The 27,795-nt window shown below is 39.0% G+C and overlaps 4 protein-coding genes across 6 annotated transcripts in view; 1 reads left to right on the forward strand and 3 right to left on the reverse strand.

Annotated features, from left to right (window-relative positions):
• The window catches only part of LOC148731343 (sorting nexin-5-like), a 301,059-nt gene that overhangs the window by 171,487 nt on the left and 101,777 nt on the right, over positions 1-27,795 (forward strand). The window lies entirely within an intron of this gene.
• LOC148731351 (uncharacterized) lies at positions 2,080-6,601 on the reverse strand. Of its 3 annotated transcripts, XM_088760336.1 has the most exons (3): positions 6,549-6,601; positions 3,121-3,275; positions 2,080-2,732 (listed from the first exon to the last, which is right to left on the reverse strand). In XM_088760336.1, exons 1-3 carry the CDS (start codon positions 6,599-6,601, stop codon positions 2,080-2,082), a joined length of 861 nt encoding a protein of 286 aa, XP_088616462.1. The 3 variants fall into 3 exon arrangements, with proteins under 3 accessions (XP_088616462.1, XP_088616465.1, XP_088616463.1); XM_088760339.1 differs by lacking the exon at positions 6,549-6,601 and having other exon boundaries at positions 2,080-2,735; positions 3,139-3,527; XM_088760337.1 differs by lacking the exon at positions 6,549-6,601 and having other exon boundaries at positions 3,127-3,526.
• LOC111334766 (uncharacterized) lies at positions 9,688-12,797 on the reverse strand. Its single transcript, XM_022940576.2, has 2 exons — positions 12,071-12,797; positions 9,688-11,938 (listed from the first exon to the last, which is right to left on the reverse strand). Exons 1-2 carry the CDS (start codon positions 12,414-12,416, stop codon positions 10,212-10,214), a joined length of 2,073 nt encoding a protein of 690 aa, XP_022796311.2. The 5' UTR covers positions 12,417-12,797; the 3' UTR covers positions 9,688-10,211.
• On the reverse strand, positions 17,632-27,644 carry LOC148731352 (neural cell adhesion molecule 1-like). The gene is made up of 9 exons (XM_088760314.1): positions 27,515-27,644; positions 24,526-24,732; positions 23,852-24,007; positions 22,313-22,624; positions 20,869-21,021; positions 20,510-20,677; positions 19,929-19,969; positions 19,141-19,245; positions 17,632-18,257 (listed from the first exon to the last, which is right to left on the reverse strand). The coding sequence occupies exons 1-8, from the start codon at positions 27,576-27,578 to the stop codon at positions 19,183-19,185; spliced, it is 1,164 nt and encodes a 387-aa protein (XP_088616440.1). The 5' UTR covers positions 27,579-27,644; the 3' UTR covers positions 17,632-18,257; positions 19,141-19,182.

Consider the following 27,795-nt stretch of genomic DNA (forward strand, 5'->3'; position numbering starts at 1 on the left):
GGCTGACGGAAGATTGAAGGATGATGCGCGACAGAGTTGAGCTCGTTGCGGTGGTCTCTATGGACCTCTCCAAAGCGTTTGACGTTATTGAGTATCCACTCCTTCTTTCCAAGCTCAAGGCCTACGGTATGGATGACAAGAGTGGCGCTCTACTCAGGAACTATCTCTCTGGTAGATCTCAGAGAGTCAAGATAGGCGGCACCTTCTCCACCTGGAAAAGCGTTGAATGTGGGGTCCTGCAGGGCAGTGTGTTAGGTCCAATGCTATTTAACTTCTTTATCAACGATCTCTTGTTTTACGTCAAGGGCGCCAGGCTGAACGCTTACGCCGATGATCATCAGATATACTATTCCCACGTCGACTCAGCGACAGTAGACGCATGCATATCCTACAATGTCATGTTAGCCAATCATTGGTACCAGGAAAATGGGATGTTAGTCAACGAGAACAAGCACCAGGGTCTCGTTCTTGGCGAAACAGACTTTAGTTTTTCCTTCTCAGTAAAGGACACGTTAGAGATATTCGGAATGGAAATAGATAATAAGCTCGATTTCTCTAGTCACATATCCAACATATGCAAAAAGATCAATAAACGATTTAATGTTATGTTACGATTTCGGGACACCTTACTTACGCTTTACAAAGCTTACATTTTACGGCATTTTAATTGTTGTTCCTCAGTTTGGCACTTTTGCGGGGCGCGGAATACGGATAAACTAGAGGCGCTGAATAAGAGAATACTTAGATTTATACTTAGGGATTACTTGTCGCCATATGATAGCCTTCTGACTAAGGTCAACACTAGTTCCTTATATACTGGGTGTATCCAGAATTCCTTATTTTATTGTACAAGAGCCTGTTTTTCACTCATTTTCCAGCTTATATGAGAGGTATGTTTTCACTTTGGTCCTCTTCTTATAATCTTCGCGGTAATTACATACTGTCACTTAGAAAACCTAGAACAACTAGTTATGGCCTTAATTCATTTTTATACTTCTCAGCTAAGCTATGGAATACCCTGCCTGACTATATCCGCATGAGTGCATTTAAAGACTTTTATTTTCGTTGCGGCAAATACATGTCATTTGAGAATAACAGGCAAATAAAGCGAGCGTGAATGGTGTTTCTAAAGGGCTACATCGTTGCTACAGTAACCTTTTTTCGTTTAAGGAAAAACTACAATAAAGCAAAGTGATATCGATGCCCATGAGTTCTTCTCGCCGAGAAAATTTCCATTTTGAAGGTATTAATTCTTATTAATTCAGCAAACCGTTTGGATATTGAAGCAATTGGAAATTCGAATGTCCTATCAGGGTTTTGAACACTAGAAAGGAAGTTGCATTGATGCGTATTGAGACAAGGTGTGGAAAGGGAGGGGAGGGAAGGTCAGTGAATATCAAGTGAAACGTATGGCCCTGCATAAATTTCATAAAAAGTTTTTTTCATAATTGGTCGACACAAGAGAATTTGATATTCCAAACCTCTTTGGTGTCTGGAGAGTGTCCGCTGTGCTAGTGAATAGTTTGTGATCATGCATAGGAAGACGGTTTTGCAGACAAACTTTAACATTGTATCATCATTTGAAGAAACACATTGGAGAGCCCGATGATCTTTATAAAGAGTATTCTTAAAATGACAATTATTCAGAAAAATTCCTGCAATAGCACATAAAAAAATTAAGCATTTTTATCTCAACATACACCTTGGGTGTAGGGTTTTCAAATAATTACTAATATAAATTTTTGAATATAAGAGTTAGTGCTTTTCCCTTTCTTCAGACAGAAATTTTAAAAAGGTCGGCCAAAGCTCTTGAGAGCTGGTTGAAATAATCCAGAACAGTGCTTAAAAACATTACGAAGGAAGTCTCGCTACAGGTCGAAATTCTTTGCCAAAGGTCTCACTGTTAAAGCTTGGGAGTGTTGCCCAACTGCTGAGGAGTGGTGCTTAAAACAAATCAGGCACTAATATCTTATAATCAAGATCTCTTCTTTATTAGCTTTGAAACTTCTGAGCGGAAGATTTCACTGCTGTCGCTTACAGAATATACACCCTTACGCGATGTAAGACTTTCATAAGTTTTCAACGGAGAAAAATGTTCCCGTGTGGGTTCGGTACATTTTTAAGCTGGTTTTGTCGATTTGCACCACAGGAATCATGGGTAGGGCAATTCATCCTTCTGTCGCCATCATAGAGGTAATAATTACTAGCAACATAGAGGGAAGGTCCGGAATTAAAGAGATTCAGGGATTTTGGTACCGTTCCAGTGCAATGTTTAGAAACCTGCTTCACCAGTTTACGAGAAACTGATCCCGCCTTCCACTGCACCAAGCTACCAGTACCTTCCTTGCATGCGACCCAGCTGTTGATGTTGCTCTTGATCAGGAATTCGTTACCAATGCTGTGCCACAATGCAAAGTTCATGGCCTCATACTGAGTCTCGCTTAATGGAACTGTTTTGGACACTCGAACGTTAGCGCTTTTAGTTGACCAAGATGGACGCGGGGTGACAGCATTTAAGCTTGAAACAAAGCTCGAGAAGGAAGTGAAGGTGTAACTGTAAACTAGCGTCCAGCCCCCTCCGTCCGTCTGTTGGTCACAGAAAGCCTGGAAAGCATTGCTATGGGAGCCATCATCAGGATCTATCCAATAGATGCCTGACACAGCTGATGGTAATTTCTGTTTTATATCCTTGCAGTTCAGTGCCGCAAAGTCCTTGGAAAATCCAATTGAGTCTGTAAAAACGAGACTTGAAACTATCAAAAAACATCCCCAACGGATATCACTGTCATGCACTATTTTTTCTTGAGAAGCATAATCCCGGTCCAATAACTTTGTGCATCTTAAATGGTGCTTGTGTGTCTTGAGACTCGAGACTGAGTCAAACAAAAATGTTTGGTGTTGAAAGAAAAGAAGAGGACTCTGAAAAAGCAGTCCGAAATCGTAAATATTTTCAAGATATTAAAATACACACAAAATAGTTTCCAATCGCCAACAGAAACCTAGACACAACGGGAAATCAATGCAAAGGCATGAGGCAAAGAGGACGGCGACATTCTGGGTGACCTCGCTTGTCTTTATAAGTTTATACTGATGTTTTAAAAAGTAAAACTGATAGCAAACTCGCACCTTTTTTTCTCTGTTCTGCCAAACTGTACGACCCATTTCTCAATCGTTTGATTATCTCGTTCTTGCACAGTAGCGCCGTCTTGTAAAGATATAGATTGCCTTTTGCATCCATGTCCAACACTCTGAAACGTCGCTGATTCACTCCCCTGGTATCGGAGATCAAAAATAAACAGTGTTGTTAAAATTTGTTTCCTAGCTTTTGCAATGTGAACTGTTTTGTCTATTCTTATGTGGTTTTCACTATTAAACAGTAATTCAAATGAAAAGTGGAAACGCTCTAAAACCATGACAGAGTGTCGGTTTTAAATATCTCCTGAGTAAGATGTATGGCAGCAAAAATCTGGGATAAACTGAAAATTCATTTAAGGGTATAAAAGTTGATAGTACCCCGAAACTGAGAATAAAACGATGTAGAAGATCAGCAAGTAAAACATCATCGTTCGATTGTCACGGATCCTGAATCGATCGCTGGTTAGAAATGAATTTTCTGTCAATCTTATGGTTGAAATCTAAAATTGCAATGTTTCCAACCTACTAACTTGTTTTTAAGAGTTTAGATTCTTAAAAGAAACAAGATAAAACTCGTGGTAATCAGTTATTTTTAATTTCAAATATCCATGTCATCTAATCATTATAGGCTTTTGTGACAGTATTGATGTTTTGACAGCTAGCGATTCAAGAAGACCGTTTGCCTTAGGCGAGTTTGTGAAACGCGTAATTTTTCTCGCGGAATGACTATCGATGAAGAGAACTCAAAATTGTTTACAATTCATTTAGAGAGAAATTTGTTAATAGCGTCTAGGCAAGCTATTTCCTAGTTTGTTTTTCAAAGTAATCTTGTGCAGACTTCGTTTGTAATTCTAGAAATAGTTAAGCCAGGTATATTAAATATTTGAGATAATGATATAACGTACACCCTTGAAAAGGTGTTTGTTTTCAGTGATTGAATCTTCTTAATCAAAGAAAAGTTTTAAGTTTCTAAGTTCCTCTTCCTATACCAAAAATAACCAACGGCATTCGTAGATGCCTTTTTTCCGCACGGCCGATTGAAAGAAAATATCGTTTATAAGGCTCGAAGTTTCGACTGCGAGAGATTTTTCACAGGCGGTAACTGCATGAAATGAACATGTTCGCGAATCATTAGTGATATGTAAATTGATGACCACGTCTAGAGAGAGTCTCTATCTGATGAACTGAAAAATTACAGCATATATGAAACAACTTTGAAATAAAACAGTCGACAGAAAGTAATCAACTTAACAGTTTCTGTTATTGCAGGCTTCCTACGATCTCTCAGAAGGTGCTTTCATTGGAAACTATATTACTCAACGCGTCTTACGCCGGTCGCTAAAATATTTTAAAACATTCTGAGCCTTAAATCGATTTGACTAAGTAGAGACTGAAGTACGAAGGATTGAATAAGTTTTTAGAATTAATTACTTTGATGTTTTAATTGATCTTTTTCTGTGCATTGCCAATAATGCCGTCATAATAACATGCAACTTTTAGAACTACTCAGCGATGCTAGATAACAGCACCAATCGTCCTCCCCCCTCCCTCCCCCTCAAAGATTGAACTGTTTCCAGTTCAGCCGCAATCATTTTGGCCAGTGCCAGGAATGGCGAACACTGGAAGAGACTTTCATTAGTTTGCGCAGAGAGTAATTTTTTATTGCCTTTTCTGTTACGTATTACTTTTTTTTCTAGCCAATAAGAAATCAGGAAATTCGGTTCGGTTTCCTAAAACCGCTAAATCAGTGACGCGGGCGCAGTTTTGGGAATTAGCTTCCGATCGGGGAAAGGGTAAGTACACTTTAACACAGTATTTATCTAACTTGATCCCCAAATGCGACGACGAAATTTACTAATAAACATTTTCTTTTCTTTTAACAGGCAGCTGTTTATATTCGCTAAAGTTTCGTTTTTCCCGATGGGTTTTCCTTTGAGCTTTTACGGAAGTTCAGAGTTTTGAAGCTTCAACTTCCCCCGGGCAACCCACTGGCATTTGACTGTCGTCCGTGCCCAGGAGTGGAGAATTTGAGCCTTGGTTGGCTGGGGTGAGGAATTTCAACTGAAAGTGTCGTCTTTTCTGCGTTTTATCTTTCAAAATGAAGGTGTTTTTTGAAATTCGTTTGGCAAGATAAACATGCAGTTTTTTTTTGTCAATAAAGCAAGATAGGGACCGGATAGATATTGATTCCAATGGAGCCTTTTAGCAGATCTTGCCTTTGATCTTATTATTTTACTTTGTCCACAAAAAAAGAATCACCCGTGATATGATTAAAAGGCGAAATCTTGGCAGCAAGAAGTTGGCCTGCACGCATAGGAAATCACTCCTGTTATGGATGAATTTATACATCAAAAAAATTGTGTCATGACTGCTTTGATCGGATTAGGACGAAAACCTGTATCTTTTACCGCTCGTCGTTAAAACCACATATTGGGTTAAAACGCAGCTCTGTAAATTTTATTATATCTTTTAAAAAAGCTCTGTGATTGGATGATGTCCCAGACGGCTTTCCCTCTTCCCCGTGAGTCGGCCATATTTTCTACCTAATTTGGTAACATCAACTTAATTTGGTAACATCAACTGAAAGTTGAAATTGTAAATTGGCTACCGTAAAGAATTAAAAAGCCGACGTTTTGAGCGTTAGCCCTTCGTCAGAGCCTCTCGTCTACTGCTTTTTCGATGCTTTTGCTCTTTCTTTTTGGAGCCTATCCGAATTCATGCAACTTGTCTCGAGGGTGAATTCTGTCTATAGACAAATATTTTCGCCACAATTTGCCTTCTCACAGAGAGGGAATTAGATTTAAAGCGAGTTATCACGGTCGCTGCCAGATACTTTGTTCTCTGCATCATGTCACCGACATCCGCTCGCCCTGAATTTCCAGGCCTCGAAAATCACCAAATCCGTAGAAAATGTCCTAACATAAAGAAATCATGAAACTCACTAAGACACAATCCGTGTCGCACTTTTAAGATTAACTGAGTGTAAATTCTCTTTTTCTGAGCTATTTTCGTAAATGGCGCGCCGCTCCACTTAAGGGAATCCTTTCAACAGTAATCAAGGAGAAAGAAAAAAGAAAGCTTATCTGATGCTTTTAAATAGAAGCCTGTCATCTTTGACTAGATAAACCAGAAAAAGGAACGCATGGAGAAGTTGATAATTGTTTGGATCTAGATTAAGGTGCCACGAAGTACGTGATAAGGGTGACAGAATTTGAGAAAGCTTTAATTATATAAAGGTCACTAGTGTGTCGCCGTACCCGCGACCACAATGCCACAAAAGTAATTAAGATTTTGGTACTCTTACTTAGCAAACAGCGAGGAGAGACGTGATTATTTAGATAACGCTGAACATGCTGCAGTAACAACACCTTTCTTCTTTTCTTGTTCGTGCCCGAAAACCAAAGGTGTAAAATATTGTATATGCATTAATTGAAAGAACAAGATCAAAGCGGTATACAAAAAACATTATAGCAACCAAGACAGTTTTATCGGAAACGAGGAACTGGACGAGAGATCGCTTGATGTTAGAAGGGTTTAGAAAAACAGTAATTATTAAAAATGATTAGAGATATCATGGAAAAAATCACTTAATAAGGTTTGTGCGACAGCATGTCGCAGTTATCACATGTTTACAATGGGCAGTTTGCAGTCAGCTATCGGTGCCATGGAGGTTAAATGCAGGAGTTATATACAGACCTTTTGCTGATGTAAGGACAAATGTATGGCACGGATACAGACTGCTTGAGTGTTAAGTGAAGATTAAGGGCGCTGGGATTTCAACTGGAAACGTTCACTTCAATTGATTCTTTCGTTTTCTAAGAGGAAAAAATTTGTCTAAGATTTGATGCTCGTGCATCTTCATTATTACATACTGAGCTTCTTGCCATGTTGATGAAAGTGAATGGATAGAAAAGTAGTGACAGATTACTTGCTTCTAACTTAATGTTTGATGATTTGTACCTGACCGTTCACAACTGTTGAATACATTCCAGTAATTTTGAATCGGAGCACTTTCAGATCGAGTGTTGAGAAACCAAATCAAGGGATTTAAAACAGCCAATCAGAAGAAAGGAAAGTTCTCAAGAGCCAATGAGAACTGAAAGTGAAATTACTTTCGACATTCGATTGAAATTGCTCTAAAGGACAAATACAAGGATCGTATCCTTGATTTTTTCGGCTGAAATGTTTTCGTGTAACATGAGAACAAATTACACCGTTATTGAGCTCCTCAACAAAACTACCCCGCTCTTATCTCTGTCTCAGTTGAAACTGCCATCACCTCTACAGCGCGAAACGAAAAGGTAAACAATGTACCTTTCACGTTAGTTCACCTCCTGAAAAGCAGCCCCCACTTCATTACATGGGACATTTCAGACAACGGAATTCTCCATAAAACACACTAAAATGTTACATACCCCATTTGTGGGATCAACCCTTGCAGTATGCGATCATTTCCATGCTAAACATCTTAACACCAAGAAGGATCTAAACAGTCACTGAATCTTTTCAATTTTTATTTGTTTTAGCTTCAAGGAATTTACAAGTGAGTTGAAAGAAATTTTCTATTCTAATCATTACTTCAATATGTATCTTAGAGAAAGCCTGATTTTGATCCGCTTTCTCCGTCACACAACAGTGTAAAATCAATGTTGCGTGACAGAAAAAAAGCGTCACAAAGGGAGGACGATCGCGCTCCCTGCTAATAAATAATAATAATAATAATAATAGTAATAATAATAATAAACTTTATTAATGTGTCAGGGGTATTTAGCTTGAAGCTAATTGGGGATACATCTTGGAATGTTGGTTTTTGCGGAGGGAGAAAAACCCCCAGAGCAAGGATGAGAATCTACAAACTCAACCCACATGTGACGCTAAGTCCGGGAATTGAACCCAGGCCACAGCGGTGGGAGTCGAGTAGTCTCACCACTACACCATCCCTCCTCCCCAGCTCCCTGCTGGAAAAAAAGCTGCTCAATGCGGTTTTAAATATTGTATATACAATAAAGGATTAATCAAGAATAACAAATACGTTGATGCCATGTTTCGAAATAAAGAATCAACATAACTGGAAATAAATTGAGCCGGTTAATAAACCCTCCAACCTTAGTCACTAAAATCTAATCTCCCCTTACAATATCACTTCTAAATCAAAGGCTAGGGTTATGAGAAAAAAGACTATGATCTCAACTGAGTGAAGCTCTGGATTGTAAAAAAAAAAATTATTCGCGTCAGTACCATGACTAACGAAAAACATGCTTACCGATGTTCAGGGAGCGTAGAGGGCTAAGCGAAGTCTTCCTTGGGTCTCCCAAGATTTTATACAACTTAAATTTGTCAATAAGTGGGATGTTTGATAGTGCTTTCCATTGTTGGCAAAAAACCTTGTTGACGCAGTTCTCAAAATTTGGCTGAATTGAAGACAGCTAAAACGAAGTTTAGCTAAAGAAGGGCAAACTGTTGGTTTCACAACCGGCTGACTGTTATTCAGGTACAAGCTACAAAAAATAGTATGAGTTTGGTTACGATATCTTTCTACTAGCAAACATGGCGATCAAACATGGCGGTAAACACACGATCAAACATGGCGGTACACACACAACACACAGACACACATACAGACACACACACACACACACACACACACACACTCACACTCACACATACACACACACACACACACACACACACACACACACACACAAAGACCATAATTGCATCGATCTTTGTAACACTAAATACCTCATTTTCGTTCATAGGCAAAAAAAATTAAACTTCAAAAGATCGTTTTTGATAAATCAAAGACAGTTTGTTTCACAATTTGTGGCAGGTGTAACTTGGCGGAGGAGGGGGGGGGGGGAGAAACTGCATGGGAGGGAGGTAGTTTGGTACCCTCTCCCTTTTTCTTCCCATTCCTTTCCCATCTCCTTTCATACCTACCTCACGGAGTAATCTGTAATCTTCGTGACTTTCGATGGTCTAGCATTTAAATACTCAGGCATTAAAGGGATACTCTCCACCAAATTTTATCATTTAATTAAAATGTAAATATTTTGCCAAAACAGCTACTGCGAGGAAGAAGAAAAAGTTCCCTAAAACCTTTCATTCGATTAAAATCCTGGTGCAAAAGCGCGAAATTCACTCAATTCAAAGACCGGAAGTTGAAATGGCTCTTAGTTAAACATAGCCTGCGAACAGGCTCCCCTTTTAATCAGACGTGGGGACACACAAATCTTCCCCTTCCTTCCCCTGCTTCGCGCCCTCCAGGCCAGGAGCCTGTTCGGAGGCTAAGTTAAATACGTAATCAATGACGTAGATAGGAGAACTGAAAAACAAACGAGCGATCGTAACGGAGTCCGACTCTAGAGATTCGAGTATTCCTTTTCGGATTCATCGTCGGTGATCGAGAGTGCAGACGCTCAAGGAACTGAGCCATATATGTGTTTGAGCCCTCTGGTTGAAATCCAACAGTAAAGAAGGTCATAACTAGAACAGTCACAGGATCATAATCATTAATAGCAAACTGCTGAAAATTGGCAGGAGGCAAGTACATGACCCTACCTACCAGCCAACAAGTAAAGTTGACCAGACTTGTTTATACCTAGTAAATAATAAACAAAAACAAAAACTCTATCATTTTAAACTATTCTTCTGCCCCCTCAAATTCAAAGCTCAAAATACATCCAATTGGGCTGGTTTTAAGCATCATGGATCTACTTACAAAGCACTACAAACCTATTGAGCAAAATCGGGTTTCAATCATTAATGTTGCCATGGCAACGAATTCATTCCAAGAAAAGATTAACTCCCCAAAACTTCAACACTTTTCAGTCAAACTGAATTTTGCTCAATAGGTTTGTAGTATGTTATGTCTCAAATATTTGTGGCAAATTTGGAGCTGTTAGCACAAATACATCCTGAGAAATTTAAGGGGGCACCCAAATAATCACGAAAAACCCATATTTGCAGGAAATGTGATTTAAAAGGAAATGTTATGGAAACATGGGTTCAAGTTAGCTTTTACAATAAAAACACAGTGTGTTGGTAGAACTGCTTTAAAAGAAATATCCCTAAAGTTATTTTTTGGTCTTCTGCGTAGTTTTCCTCTTTTTGGGTCCATTACAAGGTTCTATTTCTCCAAAAGCTCCAGCTGCATAAGTTACACCCTCGCCACGAATCCTTAGATCTTCATTATGCTGTTTAGCCTGTCTCCTGGCAACTCTGTATTTCTTGTGCTGATCTTGCACTCTCTTCTCTGCTTGTTTAATTCTCTCTGAATCCCTTCTCCTAGCTTCCATTTTGGCAGTATCACTCACAGTGAGCCCAACCTTCTCCATGATAGCATGTTTCATGGAGGCACCACCACTGAAATGTAAGGCAGCTGACAAAGCAGCCAGCTGCACTCTCCTTCTGCCATGCCACTTGTGTTTGGGACATTTGTTCCATACCAGGGAGTTGATGGACTCATTAGCATTCTGGGTATAGCCAGGCAAGCACCTTGCAAGAAGGGCAGAATCTGTGAGCCTGTCATAAATCTTGCAAAGATGTTCCTCAAACACCTTGTCAAGATGGTGTGGCTTGTTAGGGCAAGGGAGCCCTTTCTTGTATTTACACCAAGAATTTGGTGGACAAAACTGGTGCCTTTCTTTATTGGGTAGCTTCAAGCAGTGGAACAATCCAGCCAGAATCTCAGTTTTCATAGTCTGCACAGCTTGGTCCCTCTCTTCAGTGGTTGTGATTTCTCTTTTTACATTGTTACGAATTGCCTTGCCATAATTCTTTTTCAGTTTTTCTATAGCAGCCTTTGTCAGTCTTCCATTTCTTCCATGCATTGGTTTTCCATCACTCAATTTCACTGAGGATTTTTGAAATTCATACAGTGCTTTTCCAAGTCGCTTTTGAACGTGTCCAATGCAGTCTAATTTCATGACCCGGTCACAGCCTGCAGTTCCAGCCAGGTGATCCTCTTCCCACTTCTTAAAATCTTCTGAAGCTTTCCAGGTAATGTACTCTTGATCATTGTTTTGTAGATTTTCATAATCGTGACAAGTGTCACAGGCACCATAAATGCTCCATATAGAATTATATGCTTTTGAGTCCCCATCAGAAATCATCCATGTGTACCTGATAAAGCCCTGCTCACTTCTTCCCCATATCCTTTTGGCACATTCCATCTCCATACTTGGGCTGGAGCCTTTATAAGAGCCTTCACAATGATGAGTCTGGCACCACTGTTCAAACTGGTCTTCAGTCAGACTTGACTTCTTTTGTGAGCACACACTACAGGTTTTTGAGATAACTTCAAGGTCCAACACTTTGCCAGTTGCAGCAGAAATAACAAATCCAACACAGTGATTGGCAGTATAACCTCGTTTTGACCAGGAGCCATCAAAACTTACAGGGATACTAATTATCATTTGATCATTAGCATCAGTGATGCATTCTTCTTGTATAGCCTGCATTCTTGCCTCAGCCCTGTTTTTGGCTAGTTGCTCCTCTAATATCTCCTCGTGGGCCTTGAGTAGTGCCTCTTCGTGCTCATACCAAGTTGAGAGTGAAATACTGAATGGCATATTAAGCATTTCACACAGCTTGGCAATTCCCTCTTTTCCAACTCTCATCTCAAATGTGCCATACACTATTCGTCGGTTCAGATCTTTACCTTGAATTGTCCTTGGAGTGGTATAATTGGAGGGGTGATCGCCAGTAGCAAGGAACTCTGTCATGCCACAGTCACACTTGACAAAGACTGAATTGCTCATTCCCATTCTGTTTACAGTGCTCTCTAACACTTCAACTTTACCTAAATGAGAAATTAGAGGAAACGATCTATTAATTTTCTAGTTTAAATCCAGATAAATTAGTGGATCATGGACTTGGTTTCAAATTTTCCGGCATAATAAGTGACACTGTGCAAAAATTTCAACAGGCTCACCTGAGGCACATGGTCCATGAGTATGTACTCTGTTTACAAACTTCCTTAGACTTTCCATTGATACCAGGCGATATCCTTCAGCAATTTCCAGATCATCTGAAATACTTTCATCCGACAGAGACGTATCACTAGCACAAGCGCCGATTTTTCGCGCAGAAACCGGGATTGCAGGCGGTGGAATCATTTCGCTTACCACGTCATCTTCACCGACGAACGTGATATTTACCCTTCGTTCGCTCGTTGCGCTTGCCGCTCTTTTCGCTTGTTTTTGAACTCCTTTGAACCCTTTACGCTTTCTTGAAATTCCCTGCTTTAAAACAGACTGCTTTTTCCCTAGCTTCGGCATAATTTAACCCTTTATAAACTGAATCAATAAACTGTGAAATGCTACGCATAGATCAACAAAAGTGACTTGGACAAAATTCGTTAGAGCTCCTTGTAACTCAGTAACCAGGCCTCAAAAATAACTTCTAGGAATCTGGAATGAACTACGGTCTGTTTCCAAACTCAGGACCGTGGAACAGCGTTAACGCCTCAAAAATAATTCGGGAAAAAGGCTCTTGTTTTGAATTGGTTACCATTGCAACGGAAAAACAACGTTCAAAGAAGGCCACTTTTTGACTCTGCAAAGTAATTTATGTAAAAACAAGCAACATATTCAAAATCTAGATAGAGTCAAGTAAATATTTTTCCAAAAAAAAAACTTGGGCGAAAAATTTTTCAATTTTACCAAATTTTAACCAGAGGGCCCCCTTAAGACAGTGAGGCTAGTTCTGACTCCTCGAATGAACTAGATTAAGCCGATCCATTCGGGCGATTTCGAAACAGACTGGTAAGCGATTTCTCTGAGTTACAATTTTCGCCTTTTGGCGAAATCTCTTCGTTTGTCACTTCACAAAGTGAAGTGATCGTTAGATTTGAGAAATGCAGCAGTGTTTGGCCATAAAAATGTAGGACCTCAACTTGATTAGACCGGCATTTGTTTTTAACACAATAAAGCTAAATAAAGCTTTTACTTCTTCTTCACCTTCTTCCTCTTGATCCGAATTCTGCTCCTCACTCTGAACCGCGGTCGACGTAATAAACTCCTTGAGCAAAGTGCGTTGTGTGCTTTTACTCTTTACTGGAACGGACGTCTGACAACCTGCCAAGTTATTTTAGCGTGCGGTTTGGTTACTTTCCTCGGGACGGTCAAACTACTGTCACAACAGATTTGTATTTTATGTATTTTCAAGTGAATAAATTTGCCTCTAGCGGTACGACTGCTCCGAATTTGCACAGAGACATCTTTCCCTACTTTGGGAGTTTGGGCGTTGACATCTTGAGCTTGGGGTGAGAATTCTACCGATGCAAAATCTAATTCTTCGGTACTTTTATGTTATGTTACTTTTGGAAAGAGAAACCTGTTCATTTTCTGTATGTGCATCGAGGATCTGGAACACGCACCGGGTAAATGAGTTGGGTTATAAGTTTGAAAGAGCTTTTTGCTACATTTTTCATTCAATGAATACAGGTTTATATTTGATATTATATAAGCAAGGCTAAAAAGATTAAGAAAAGTTATTAATGCAGTAAATGGTTCGAACCCGGAGGTATCATGTGAAGGTGTAGTCTGATCGTCCGGGTGAGTGTAGTCATGAGAAGGACTGTTGTCGGTGGTAGTGGCTGATGTTTCGACAGTCCGTGCGGAAGTCATCATCAGAGTCAAGTGAATGGTTTTTGTCAGTAGAATGTTCTTATTCCAGTTCGTGTGAAATGATCGGTTGGTTTTGCCGTGATGTTATTGGCTGTACGACTCAAGTGACGTAAGTCGGTCGTGATTGGTCTGTTTCGATCTGTCGGTAAAGTTAGGTCGTTCTTTTTCGGTCGTTTGTGATGTTTATGTCGTGAATGAGTCGTTTATATGGAGCGGGTAGTTGTTGACATCTGTTTAGGGGAGTCTGTTCTAAGTTGGTAAACCAGCTTTCCAGAGTCAGTCGTTGAAAATAGTCAATGCTGTAGGTTAGGCATTGCGCAGAGTCCCAGTCAATGTTGTGGTTGGTAAGTCGATGGTGTTCAGCAATGTGATTGCTGACATCACCTTTCCTCGTCGCCCGTCTGTGTTCAGTCAGTCTTGTTGTGAGGTTTCTGCCAGTCTCACCGATGTAGGAGGCTTGGCAGTCGCAACAATTGATCTTATAAATCGTTCCCTGTCTGTTCCACGGTTCGCCTTTGTCTTTAACGTTGGTTAGTAACTGACGTAGTGTGGCGATGGGTTTGTGGGCGACGCGGATATTGAAGGGTAGTAAGATGCGCGAGATTTTTTCAGACATGCCTTTTATGTACGGTGTGGTTGCTGTAGTCGTAGGGGTTGCGGTGTCGTTTGTTTCGGTAGTGGTAGTGGGTCGGTGAGTGTTTCGTCGGATGAAGTCGTTGTAGTTGTTCTTCGTAAAAACACGGTGAAGGTATTTGTTATCGTCGGATAACCTGTCTGTCGAGTCGCATACTAGTTGTGCGCGTCGTGTTAGAGTTCTGATAGTTGTGGCTTTGTGTGATGTAGGGTTGTAGGATGACTCGTCAAGTAATCTGTCGGTGTGTGTCGCTTTCCTGTAAAACTGTCGTCCGTAATGAGTTGTCGTTGTGGCTTACCAGGCAGTCTAGAAAAGGGAAGTTTGCCATTTTCTTTGACTTCTCTGGTAAACTGTATGTCAGTGTTTTGTTCATTAAGGTGGTGGTGGAATGCGACAATTTCGTCGTGTCGAACGGCGGTGAAGGTGTCGTCAACGTAACGTAACCAAAGCGGTATCGTCTGTTGGCAAGTCGAAAGGGCGCGTTCCCCGATGTTCTGCATCACAATTTCTGCTATAACAACAGAAACTGGATACCCCATGGCAGTACCGTGTAATTTTTTGTAGTGTTTACCGTTGTACTGAAAGTAAGTAGACGTTAGGCAAATGTTCGACGATCCTACGCTTGTGGAATGCTTCTGCTGAGGGGAGAACACGCCAAGTGAAAGAATGTGATGGATTTTCCCGCAAGTGTTTTGCAGGTTTAGAGGTGTGAGTAGGACAGTTTTATATTTCTTTTACAGGTAATACATACCCCCTTGCAGCTTTCTCTTTTCTGTATGCTCCACGCAGTTGTTGTCGATTTTGTTTTAATAATCCCGCGCTCGTGTCACGGACTTGTGAAGATGAGAGTTTTTTTTTCGTCCTCGAGCCTTTGTTTCTTTTTTACAGGCGGATTAATATCAAAAACTAAGGGAACAGCATTGTATCTTAGAGGGGCTTTCATCTTTAAACCCATAGATTTCACCAGAACCGACTGTTCCTCGAAAGAATCTGCAGTGAAATAGTGAATGCTGCACAGACGGCTACAGTTTGTTGGGTTCTCAAAATCGGATCGCGTGTTTTTCACGGCTCTCATCCATAACCTGGCGAAATTAGGATCTTCGGGCCATTTATGAAGGCTTACTCCATCGCTACGAGTATTGGAACATCCACCGGCCACACATCGTTGCGGTATTATTGTATTTTTGGGGCGCGTTTTTTATTGAAGAAATCTCGGTGCTCTAGTGAAAGAAATTTCAACGGAAGTTAAATGAGTTCTCCCTTCTAAGTCACCTCCGTTGGGAGGCAAAGCCCTATGCTCGAACCAAGCGTTGAGAAAAGTTTCAAATTTAAACGTAAACTACAAAAGATTTACCCTTTTTTTCAAGAGATTTTGTTAGGTGCACGAATGACCAAGAAATGTCCGCTAACAAAGCATATATGAAAATAGATTCCCGAGTACGATATATGGCACGCAACAAAAATGCAACAACAAGCAGTTACCTATTTTAACTATTATTTAATTAGTTTTGCATTGTCTAATTTACTTAGGTTGAAGATTAAGTTAAACAGTTCATAAAGCAGGCTTACAATCCTTCATGCCGTGTAAGTGATCGTCGTCTTGATCAACTTCCAATTCCAACATCCGCCGACTGAAGACCACAGCGCTTGGCTTTCTTGATTTATCGCATTCTTTCCTTGTACACAAACTCTTCCGGAGGACTCCATAGTAAACTCTGTATTCTCTATCTTCTTCCTCTCTTGACTATCGTCTTTTTCATCTCTTTCTTCTCTCCGGATATCGCAAGGTCAAAAGGTCATATCCTCGTGATATCATAGCTTCCACAACTTCAGTCAGCAAGCCACCAGGGTAAGCCCTCGGCCAAATCTTTTTTGTACTTCTCACAAGCCGGCTTTTATACATTTACTTTAGTTCTCTAGAATGTTCTATTACTATTTATAGCGTATTACAAGTTGTACTATTTTTGGAAACTGCTGAGTCACATGAAAGAAGTTTCTGGAATATTACAGACTATAGATAATTCTAGAAAAGCCTGGGATTGCGTGACAGATTCAGTAAAAATAATTCGATCCTCGTAACAATTTGTTTCATTTAAGTTGTTATCCGTCTTTTCTCAAAAAGTCATCACAGGCGAGAGAGTATCCCTTTAAGCTTGAATTAACAAATGGTGAAAGGCATATAGCGTATATTAGTATATACTAAAACAGTGGATGGCGTTGAAGGCGCGCTCTGATTGCCTACTCAAACTCCGAATATCCTTTGCTATTTACCTCCGAGCAACTTGGGGAAAAATGGCGTGCCGGTTTGCATCCGTGACAAGCGAAAAAATCACTCAAATAACGACGAAGCAGTCCCTGAAAACACAGAAAACGACTAAATTTGGTTTGGCCGTGTTTAAAGATAATGGTAACCGGGAGTTTATCGATAAAAACCAATGAAAAAGGTTTTGATTACAAATGCAAATTAATCTTGCGTAACCTCACTTGTTCACTTGAAAATCAAAGTTAAATGGTATTTTTCACACAATGGTCTCAGATACAGAAAGAGTTTGCAACACCGTTTGAAGAAATGTCGCCATCAGACCTAAACAAATGTCTTCAGAAATTTTATCTGCCAGCGAAAAAACGAAACGGCAGGTTTTACAACAAAAAATCACTTACCGCGATCGGAGCCGCGTTGGATCGTTACCCGCGGGAAAATGTTGGAATCGTTGCTGGAATTTATGAATTAAAATCAGTTTTTCGTGGAGCATATTATCTCACTGTTTTAGTATATACTAAAACAACTATTCACCTCAGTGTCGGTGGTTAGCGGTGAATATTTACCTCGCCGCTTCGCGGCTCGGTTAATATCCACTACTAACCACCTCCACTTCTGTGAGTAGTTGTTAACTATTGAGTTATGGATGCACGCTGGAGGTTGCTTAGCACGAAAGAAGCGTAATAGTCGCACGAGGCGATAGCCGAGTACAACTCTAGCTTCTTGAGTGCTTAGCAAACCTCCCGAGTGCATCCATAACTTAATAGTGCACGCTATGGCGTTCACCATTTGTTTTATAACATAACATTGAGACATTGGAGGAACAGAAGTCCTTTTATTGAGCTACATCGGAAAAAAAAAAATGTTTTGTTTAGTCTTACATGACAACAGAAAACAAGCGCGCGAAAATTCATTCATAGCAACTAACTGCACACCAGCAACTCGATAAAGTTTAATCACGCTTCCTGAAATACCGACCAAAATCCTCTTTAATAAATAAGCTCCGTATCATTATCCAACAACCGGGGAAAGAGTTCAGCAGAACTATGAACAAACTGTGGTGTTTACCATTTGTTTTATTAACATAACATTGAAACATTGTAACAAGAGTTCCTTTTTATTTAAAAAGTCTTACGTGATCAGAAGAAACAAGCGCGCGCGGAAAAATAGTCTTAGCATTTGCTCAAGTCAGCAGCATACACCCACGGGCAAATAGTAGATGATGAATTAACCAATCAGAGCGCGCGCTTTGCTTTAGTTATGTTATCAATGAAAATGGAAAAATCAATCGACGAAACTTCTAAATATGTCTCTTACGACTTGTTCCGATACCAGTGATGAAAAAGAATAAACTTTCGACAGCACTAACATAACAGCTTTCACAAAAACAGTATTTTCAAATGAAATTGCAGTTTCTGTGCTATCTTTAAGCCCTATTAGAAAAGCAACAAAAATGACTGGGATTTGCCACACACGTACAGTGCGAGTAACCATTCTAAGCAACAGGGGCTCTCCCACTTTACGCGAGCGCACTCGCCCTCTTGTGCCAATTCCGTAGTCTGTGGAGCTATAACTAAAATCCATTCGACCGTCAACCCTAGGAAACACAAAACGTTTGTATGTAAGACTGAGAAAGTAATACTTGTATCATCATAGTGTACGATACACACAATGGGGTGAGCAGCGGAGAAGGCAATAAATGCAATGATATCATTTACTTAAAGTCTACAAGTCTTTTTCAAAAACATAAGCCATCTTATGTCAAAAGCCCTCTGTACATAATTCTATCAAAACAATATGTACCACAGAATTTAAGCTTTATGTAGCTTAATGTATTGAGAGAATTTAAATGTACATACAAAAATCATGGTAATCGTACTTTTCAGCTGTTTATACACAGCATCAGTGAACAAATAGGAAAGAGGTGAAAAAATAAAATATAAATTAATGGCCTGCATACACTGATAGAGATGAGATCTACAGACAACTTAATGGTACAATAGTCTCTCCTATGGGTGCTGAGTAAAATTTATTTAAAATATAGAACTTATTTATAAAGAAGCTACATACTAAGAGAGAATTTATAGTACTGCATGTGGGTCATATGCCCACGAAAGATCTTTTTGATTTATGATTTTTCTTCAGCATTGTTGCCCATATTTAATATCAAATATATATTTCAAGAATTTAAAACCCACTATAGGATTTGTTTTTCATTTTGAACATCTAAATTCAATTCTCCCCACTTACAATGGGTGTTTCATCAATTGATACCTACAGTGTACATGGACTAGTTGATATTTTACTTTCTTCTTTTACATGTAATTTATCGCTTGCTCATGAACTGATCAATTAGATTAAACAGAAACTAACTACGTTTTCTGATACAACTACATGACTTGTATATTCTGTATAAAAAATGGAAATGAAATGTGTAAAGAGGGCCTATTGAATCATACATGTTCATTACTGTTTCAAACCTTTTTCTTTGTCCTTCTTTCTCTTTTCAGCAATGAGGATGATTAAGAAAAGAACAAAGGCTTCAACAACGATACCAATAAAAGGCCATAAAGGGCCCAATGGATCTGTTAAAACAAAACAAAAAAGCAAACAATAAAACAACATGATAACATTGACAGGTCAAACCATATGTTGAACAAAACCTACGAGAGGTTGAGTGATTCTTTAGGACTGATACTGTACTATAACTTGCAATTACATGATATGTTGTGCTAAGAAATGCCATCATTCAATTATATTTTGAATCAAATGAAAGCAACTGGCATTTCAAGAATCATAATGCTTATAATAATCAAAATAACCAAAATAGTATTAATATAGACACTGATAATTGTAGTGTTATGGATAATGCTCAAAATGATGACAATGATAATTATTATAATAATAAATAATGGTAACATGACCAAGTAGATTCCAATTGGGTCTGACTAATCGTACCAGTGATTAACGAAGTCAGACAAACATGGAGAAGGAGTCTGATTTGTCAGTCACAGCTGAAAAGTAAAGCTGTAAGTACAAGCATGGTTGTTGCTATGGTTATTGTGATAAATTCTGTAACTGGTGGATATATAAGCTGAGTGGACGTAGTATGATTGGCTGCTTTGGCTGTCTGATTACAGCCAACTGTCTGATTTCACTGCAAAGGAATGATAAGTGAAGAATAAAGCATAAAATGCACTAATCCCATTTAAGGAAATTGCAATGACTATGATCACACTAATAATAATGATAATAATAACAACATTACCTGTGTGCTACTACATGTAAATGCAGCTGACAGTGATAATTCTAAGGAAAATTAAACATAAATGTACATGTAAACCATTTGCTACCTCAAGAAATGAATAGATATTCTAGTCTTCTCGGATAAGGACGAATAAACCGTAGGCCCTGTCTCCTGCAGGGTTAGGGGTAGGAGACGTTAATTTACCACGCACAAGATAACTGTGTGGTGGATGTTCTCCCCTGGGATGGGATGGGTGGCATGTATTTCTAGGGGGGCGTAATCAGCCTCAACAACCCGAGTTGAAATAAAGTTACCTGTACCTACTACCATGACATAATCCTTTCATCCCTAAAGGTGACTTTAGCATCTACATATAGAATGTAATTTCTCCATGCTTACAAGACCACCTTGAATCAAACATCAAGGTGACGAGAATTAAGAAAATGATCACCAACTAAAGAGTTTCTTGATTTTTCGACAAATTCTCCTCCTCAGTAAAAGAGGAAATATATACAGAAGAGAATGAAGAATCTAGATGTTGTCGGTGTTGGGGTACAAAGTGTTAAGCAAGTAAACTGATGAAAGTACACGTAGAGCCTCACCTCTGACGCCAAGAATGAATGGCTGGCATTTGTCTTCTACATTTTGGGAGCAGTTTGAAGAAAGACAACAGTAATAAAATCCACGATCAGTATAATCCACTCCAGATAGAGTCAGAATTGATGTGCCAAATGCATCTTGATGAATCTTGTAGTGTCCACCTGATCCATCTGACAAGAAACACAGCCAAGGTAAAGTGAGTCAAATTCATTTCCTCAAGAACAGATCATTTCTCTGTCTGTCTCTACTTGATCACAAAATAAATAAAGATAATGAACAACTTATGATGACTAATCCTCAAAGATTGTGCTGAACTGTTTTAATAGGGACCCTTGATGAAATGAGCATCTTTAAAACTTACTTATGCAAGCCTGAACACTGTCTTCGTTCAGCTTCTTCACCTTCCATTCTACCTCCAAAGGAAATCTTTTCGCAGCACACTCAAACGACACTTTGCTTCCTTTAGAAGCCTTCTCCTTAATGTCTTCCTTCGGCTTGGGAAGCCAAGGTACAACTGGAATAAACCAATGACCAGCTATTACACTCGAATTGTCCAAGTAATTAACGGCAAGACATACATGTACATTTAATAATAATAATAATAATTTAATATTTATATTGCGCAAATTAACATGCGGATATGATCAAATGCGCATCATAACACTTTCCGGGTGACTTTGGCCTGACTGCATCAGCAGTTTACAAACAACCAAAGAAAATTTATTTGAAGATGCCCCCTCCCCCCCCTCCCCCACCAATCCCCAGTAAAAAGGACAGATCACATCACAGTAATCTCGTGAGTGCTTTCTTTAACGCCCCTTGCTTAACCAAATTAACTAATTAATAGATGCAGGAGACGGGACCTACGGTTTATTCGTCCTTATCCGAGAAGACTAGAATGTCTATCTATTTCTTGATATCATAGAAAGGTAGCACATTCTCCTCAGTTTTTTTTAAGACCTTGAGTGTTGGTCCGGCCGGGGCTCGAACCATCCACCTTGACCTCCCGCACAACAGTCCAGCGCTTTAACCAATTGTGCTAACCGGGAGGCGGTTAGGCATTTACCCTTGTTTACAAGGAAAAAATGGTAAATACAGATCGACATGCCGTCTATGCACAGTACATGTAATGTAAAAATTGGGCCATTGAAATTTCACCGGGACACTGTGCTGGGTAGCCTTAAAATTTTGTGATCTCTAAAGCTGAATGAACCTTCCCAGGTATGCTGTACCAAGGAAAATGTCTCATTCGACCAAATGCTTTCCCTTCAACTCCCAGAAGTGACTGCAATCTAACCTCTCCATACAAATTTAAAACTCAGTCTATTCACGCAACAACTGAAGCAAGATGTTTTTTCCTTCTCATGACAAGAGTTAAACAACAAATATTCTGGGATCACTAGGTTCATACAAAGCAATATATCAGTTTAAAGGTGTTAGCTATAATGTAATTATAACAAATTTTCTAAACTAGCTATGATGAGAGATTTGCATTTCTAATCAGATAATCAGATGCTGATACAGGTATTTCTAGAAATAAATTAGATTATAAAACTGTGTTTTCATCATGGGTACTTTACTTTCTATTTAATAATGGTATGGCTGTTGGCAGTCAGGGTACTTTAATTTTTGTTTAATAATGGTATGGCTTTTAACAAGCAGGGTATTACAGAATTGATTGATAAGGGGATTATTAGTTGATCCAATACTAAATTCGCCGAAGTAACAGCTAGCAGAAGAATTGAATGGCAGACAGTAACAAGAATTACTTATGAGGTCTTGCTGCAATAGTTCATTGTACTTACTCTTAATAACTGTGTAATCTGTAACGTTGTACTCCTTAATATGCCTCAGCTTTACTTCCAAAAGGCAGGTGTACTTTCCCCCTTGTTGGACATCAAGCTTTGTAAGCTTTAGTGGGGGTAAAAAGTCCTGTTTCACATCTGGATCTGGATTCCGCACACTCACCAACAACTTCCCATCTTTAAACCAGGAAATCCTCTTCAGTGGGGTGCTGAATTCATTTCCTCTTCTTGTTAGGTTGCAGAATATTATAATGCCGTCATCTGGATTAAGAACACTGGAAACTGAGACTTTCACTGTTGGAATTTCATTTCCTGAAATGCAAGAATGTGTAAACCATTACATGAAGATTGTAGTGGCCGACACAAGCGAAGCAAACTTTCGACAACTATGAGTTTCGCAAATGAAGACACACTATGAAGCGGGGATATATTTTACGGTCAAGCCTTGAATCGTTTTATTTAACGTAGTCGTGGTATCCAAGTACTTATCATAAACTACAATATGAATTTATAAGGAAGAAGCTAAGCTACATGCGAATAGACAAACCAACATTCCAAACATTCCAATATAAAGGCAAGATGCAAAGCTAGCTAAAACCTCAATATATATAAAGGCAAGATGCAAAGCTAGCTAAAACCTCACACAAACTCACAAACGAACTATATATAAGCTCAAGGAAAGGAACATTAGCACTTACATAACAGTCCCACTTGTAAGAATTGAACCAAAACAAACTTCAATATAAGGTAGGTATTCGGAAGAGAAACGGGAGATCCAAACAGACACTTTTACTCTAACACAGAAAACTGTAGTCTTACGGTAAATATGACAACAACCATTAAACAAACCGCCAAACGATAAACTAAAAACTTCAACTACTCTCCTCTAAAAATCACACACGTCAACGTTAAAAAATGGGTCCGTGTGATTTGCTTACGATATTACTTCGTATTATCTCAAAGCACGCGCACGCGAGTCGCATGCGCACAAGTTTGTTAACGTCTTCTTAACAGCAGGCAAAAGGCGTGCCAGCCATTACAAAGATGAAGATTATTGGCCAAAAGCTCAAGCATCAGGTGGATAGATTTTTCTGTTAACAAATACAATTTGTTTCCTAGTTGGAATGGAGATGGTTTATAGAAATATTTTGCTGCAAAAGGATTTTTATAAAAAGGTACTTTACCACTTAAGATGAGGGCATAACTTTTTGATGATCACTCACCCTACATGTAAATTGCACATTCAAATTGAAAAATAACAGGAACTTTGACTCTGAACAATGGCAAGTAACCACACTACAACTTAACAGCTCATCCTATTCTCAGTGGTTTAAAGGAGATAGCAGTAGTGTTTTTCCCCTCAATAAGATGCCAGTCTTCAGAAAAGTTACTCCCATCCCTTGGCATTTCCTCCAGTTTTCTGACAGTTTATTTTTACTCAATTCTATACTATGTGGATAGACACGACATACATAATAGACTTATTTATGCTGTGAGAGTACAAAGTAGTGAGATTTCATCTGAAATGCATAGACTTACCTGTAATAACGCTAACACTAAAGCCATGCCTCTTTCGTAAGCTTACATTTTTTGCAAAAGCATGGCACTCATAGCTTCCAAGTTCACCATACTGACTGTCATCCTGAATTGTTGCATTCTCCAAAGTCATGGTAGTGTACAATTTAATGTTTCCATCTACAACGAAAGCAATTAACTTTTTTGCAGGAGGAGAAGAATATGGCTTTGTACTGTACAGATTATAGACGGGGAGGGGAGGGGGAGGGGAGGGGGAGGGGAGAGGGAGGGAAGGGGAGGGGGAGGGGAGAGGGAGGGAAGGGGAGGGGGAGGGGGAGGGGAGGGAAGGTGGAGGGAAGGGGAGGGGAGGGGAGGGGGTCCTGATCCCATTCCAGGCACAAATTGATAAAAAATTATCATGGCATCAAGTATCCAAGAAAGGAAAAGTTCAAATCTCTCTTGTTATATGTGCGAGGTTTCAGGAAAATCTTGATGTTCTGACAAACTTAAGGAAATAAAATTCATGGGTCACATATGATTCAGGAGGGAAATCATGACTCAGCCTCGTTCACACTATTTATGACGATTTTAAGAATCCTGCTTTGGGAGTAAAGTCTGAGGTCCAGAGGTTGTTTTGTTTTGTTTTGTTTTGTTTTCTAGAGCCAGATACATCATCTGTAATACAAAGATATACTCACTTATATCCTCTCTTCTTTGAGTAAACAAAAATCTATCCCCCTCTAACTTTCTGTTTCGGTTGAGATCATCTATCCTATAAAACTCTATTCTATCTGGTTGAAGTTTACCAGATGCATCAAATGCAATGCAAGTAACGCTTGCTGAGGTGTACTCTAGTGGGTAGATATTCTCTGGGAAAGGTTGTATAACTCCAAATGGTGGTTCCCCTGGAAAAGAGGAAAAAAAAAAGAAAAAGAAAAAATGTACACTTACATCTATTAAACTGCAGGAACTGCACATACATGTATACTTGTATCTAGAAATGAGAAACTGGCGTGCTTTTCTGCATGGGACCGGACAGATGTTAATTTGAAGCTGTAATAGATTTTTGCCCATACTGTACCTTACGAAGCTGTAACGCACAATGTAACTATACCTAAGCTATCTCTAATTGATATATAAAAAGTTGAAAGCCAAAGTGCACAAGTAGATCCCTTTAAATAATTCACACTGCTTTTTGTTCGAAGTTTGAATAACGCGCATAAAAATTTCTAGATCATTCCGTTATCAGGTATTGTTATTTAGTAACTGCCCAAACACAGATCCAAAAACAGTAACATCGCAAGTTGTGTCATTTTCAATTTTTTTAAAAATCGTCCCGCCACACTGAAACCATGTATTTTAATCCATCATGACATGAAAAGTTTTAGCAAGACTATAGCAACGCTTTGACAAAAAAATATTGCGATCTCAGAATTCCAGCTCAGCAAAAAAATGTGATTTTCAAATTAGTATATCTTAAAGTCTATGTAATGGCGTAAAAATTCTTAGCGCATAAAAACAGTCTTCAATTTCACAAACACGACCTCAAACATCTTTCACTTCCAAATTCATGTATACGATCTTAAGGCCAACGAGCTACTGAAATTTCGTAGAACAAACAACACAATTACGTATGTGGTGATAGCACTCAGTAACAATTTTAGATTTTTTCGATCAGTTCATCCTAAACTTTTAAAACTTCAAAATCAACATATTAGATTCAAGACACCACCTTCCATTTGTAACCACAAAAAAAGAAAAAAACTGCGAGGTTTTCGGCAGAGAAAGCTCATAATTTGCATCGAGAGATCGAAATTTATTCCTACATTACGACAGTTATACGCTCACAAGGCTTCAAAGAAAATTATAAAACAATGCTAACATGAGATCGCAAATCATCTAGACGAAAGCTTCGGTTTTCTTCAAAGGTTTCAACCGACGGTGAGGTGAATGTACTGATTTAACTTCACCAACACATCCACTGTGCTGAAAGTAATTTTTCTCCATTAACAGGACATACGTCCTTTCAAATCTTTATTTTGGTCGGACATCTTATCAATTTGACCGGACATTAATTAGCATTATTATACATTGTAGTCACCATCTATCTTCTCACAGGCTAAACGCCTACAGTTAATTCTGGGAAACAGCGCAACCTACAGATTATTCGCTAATCTGTACCTACAGATTAGTGAATAATCTGTAGGTTTCGCGCGCAATACGTGATTTCAGGTGGAGCAATGTCAAGTTCACGGACACCGAAGTAAGAATGGCTTCTCGATTCGCTTCATCGACCCAGCGAGAAATTGAGAAATGACTTGAAGATAAAGATTCGGAAAATACTAAAAGAATGTATAATGAAACAATTATTGGACTCGGTTTTTGTGATATCCGGGATAATCAAGGTCTCGGTTACTGTTATCAGGCTCAGCCTTCGGCCTCAGCTGATAACACTTACCTCGACTTTGATTATTCCGGATATCACCAAAACTTAATTAGAATTATTTAGCATGATGAAATTCACTAGAATAATAATTTTCAGGAACTGCAATTAATTTTTTTTTATTTCATTATCAGCCATGATCATGAACACTTCACTATGCAGTTTCTCTTCATGATACTGCACGGAAACTCTCCACTGAAGTATTTTTCTCGTTCGATATCAGTACTTTATAGTAAACTGATATGCCGGGAAAATATAAAAGCAATGTCTTAAGTCCTGTTTATCGTATGAAAATTGACTTCAGCTCAAGCGAACTCGAAGTCTTCATCAGTTAGAAAAACTGACTATTGGACAGTAACTTTAATAAGGACTTTCGACTTTCAGTCCTGTATGAAGTTCCATTTGTTTTGTTTTGTCCTATTTTTTAAATCTTGTTTTAGTCATCTCCTTTTCAGTTTGAACACATTTCATTTATGTTCATATGTTTACTTTTGGAAGTTAGCTTACCCCAAAAGAAGGGAGATGTTACGATAAGTTGTCCTACATCACTTGTCACGTTACGTATTTCCTTATTTGGTTATGAATAAACCGGTCCGAATGGTTTATTCATTATTATTTTAACCTTTTTCACTTGTGAAAACAAGACGTAAATTCGAGCAACTTAAATGTTAATGAATAAACACTTGGCGACGCGCTGTCTGGCTGGTCAAGACTTTATTTCCTCACGAAATATTCATTACAGGTGTTGGCGACCTGAAATTCAGCTTTTAATTTCGCAAACAGTTTGAAAAAAAATCCTTTCCCCGAAAATATTTTGTCCAGTCTAAGTTTATCTTTTATTAAAAATACTTTTACGAGTTGCTACCGCAGACTATAATTTATTCATCGCTAGTTCTACTTCACGTGCAGATTATTATCTCCTTTTCATATGTCATTCGCGCACACCTGGTTTTACATCAAACGTTTTCAGAGTTGACCAAACATGCAAAAACTGAAATGTTCGGACATCATGTCCGATCATAATGTGAAATTGGCCGGACATATTCAAAATTTTGTAGGACAATGTCCGATGACCGACTGTTATTTCCAGCTCTGCATTCAGTAAACCGGCATGTTTTTGTCGCTTTCCTCCCAAGTTTCATTGGCACAATGAGAATTGTTTCGGAAGCTCTCGCATGACAAGTAAAGTTTCTTCGTAGCTACCACTATATTATTATAGGGTTCTTAATACACATTACCCTTACCTTGAGCCTTCAATGTTGCAAAAATAGTGAGAAACAGAGGAATAATCTTTTCTAATACGGCCATGATGTTCGCCGCGCCTAAATCTATCTTTCAGCTTTTCATTAACCTCGGCACCAGGTGAGACTCCCGGCAGACTTGAAATTGAGGCTGTTTGACGCAACAGGCCTGTGCGGGAGTGTGTTATCGTCTGAGTAATAAATATGTATATGCGCTCGTTGGAAATACGAATACTTTATTCTAGAAACGAGAATCTTTAAATTGCACTGATGTAGTCGCGATA

Source organism: Stylophora pistillata, chromosome 5 (assembly GCF_964205215.1).
Source record: "Stylophora pistillata chromosome 5, jaStyPist1.2, whole genome shotgun sequence".
NCBI lineage: Eukaryota > Metazoa > Cnidaria > Anthozoa > Scleractinia > Pocilloporidae > Stylophora > Stylophora pistillata.

Bases quoted from the DNA above. Each gene is read 5' to 3' on its own strand.
- LOC148731351 (XM_088760336.1), bottom strand. From the start codon at position 6,601: ATGTTTTTTGTATACCGCTTTGATCTTGTTCTTTCAATTAATGCATAT. The intron at 3,276-6,548 runs ATTTTACACCTT...GATCTCCGATAC, and splicing joins TCAATTAATGCATATACAAT to CAGGGGAGTGAATCAGCGAC. The intron at 2,733-3,120 runs GTTTGCTATCAG...TCGTTTTTACAG, and splicing joins ACAGAGAAAAAAAGGTGCGA to ACTCAATTGGATTTTCCAAG.
- LOC111334766 (XM_022940576.2), bottom strand. From the start codon at position 12,416: ATGCCGAAGCTAGGGAAAAAGCAGTCTGTTTTAAAGCAGGGAATTTCA. The intron at 11,939-12,070 runs GTGAGCCTGTTG...TTTCTCATTTAG, and splicing joins TCATGGACCATGTGCCTCAG to GTAAAGTTGAAGTGTTAGAG.
- LOC148731352 (XM_088760314.1), bottom strand. From the start codon at position 27,578: ATGGCCGTATTAGAAAAGATTATTCCTCTGTTTCTCACTATTTTTGCA. The intron at 24,733-27,514 runs GTAAGGGTAATG...CCTCTTTTCCAG, and splicing joins TGCAACATTGAAGGCTCAAG to GGGAACCACCATTTGGAGTT. The intron at 24,008-24,525 runs GTGAGTATATCT...CTTTCGTTGTAG, and splicing joins TCAAAGAAGAGAGGATATAA to ATGGAAACATTAAATTGTAC.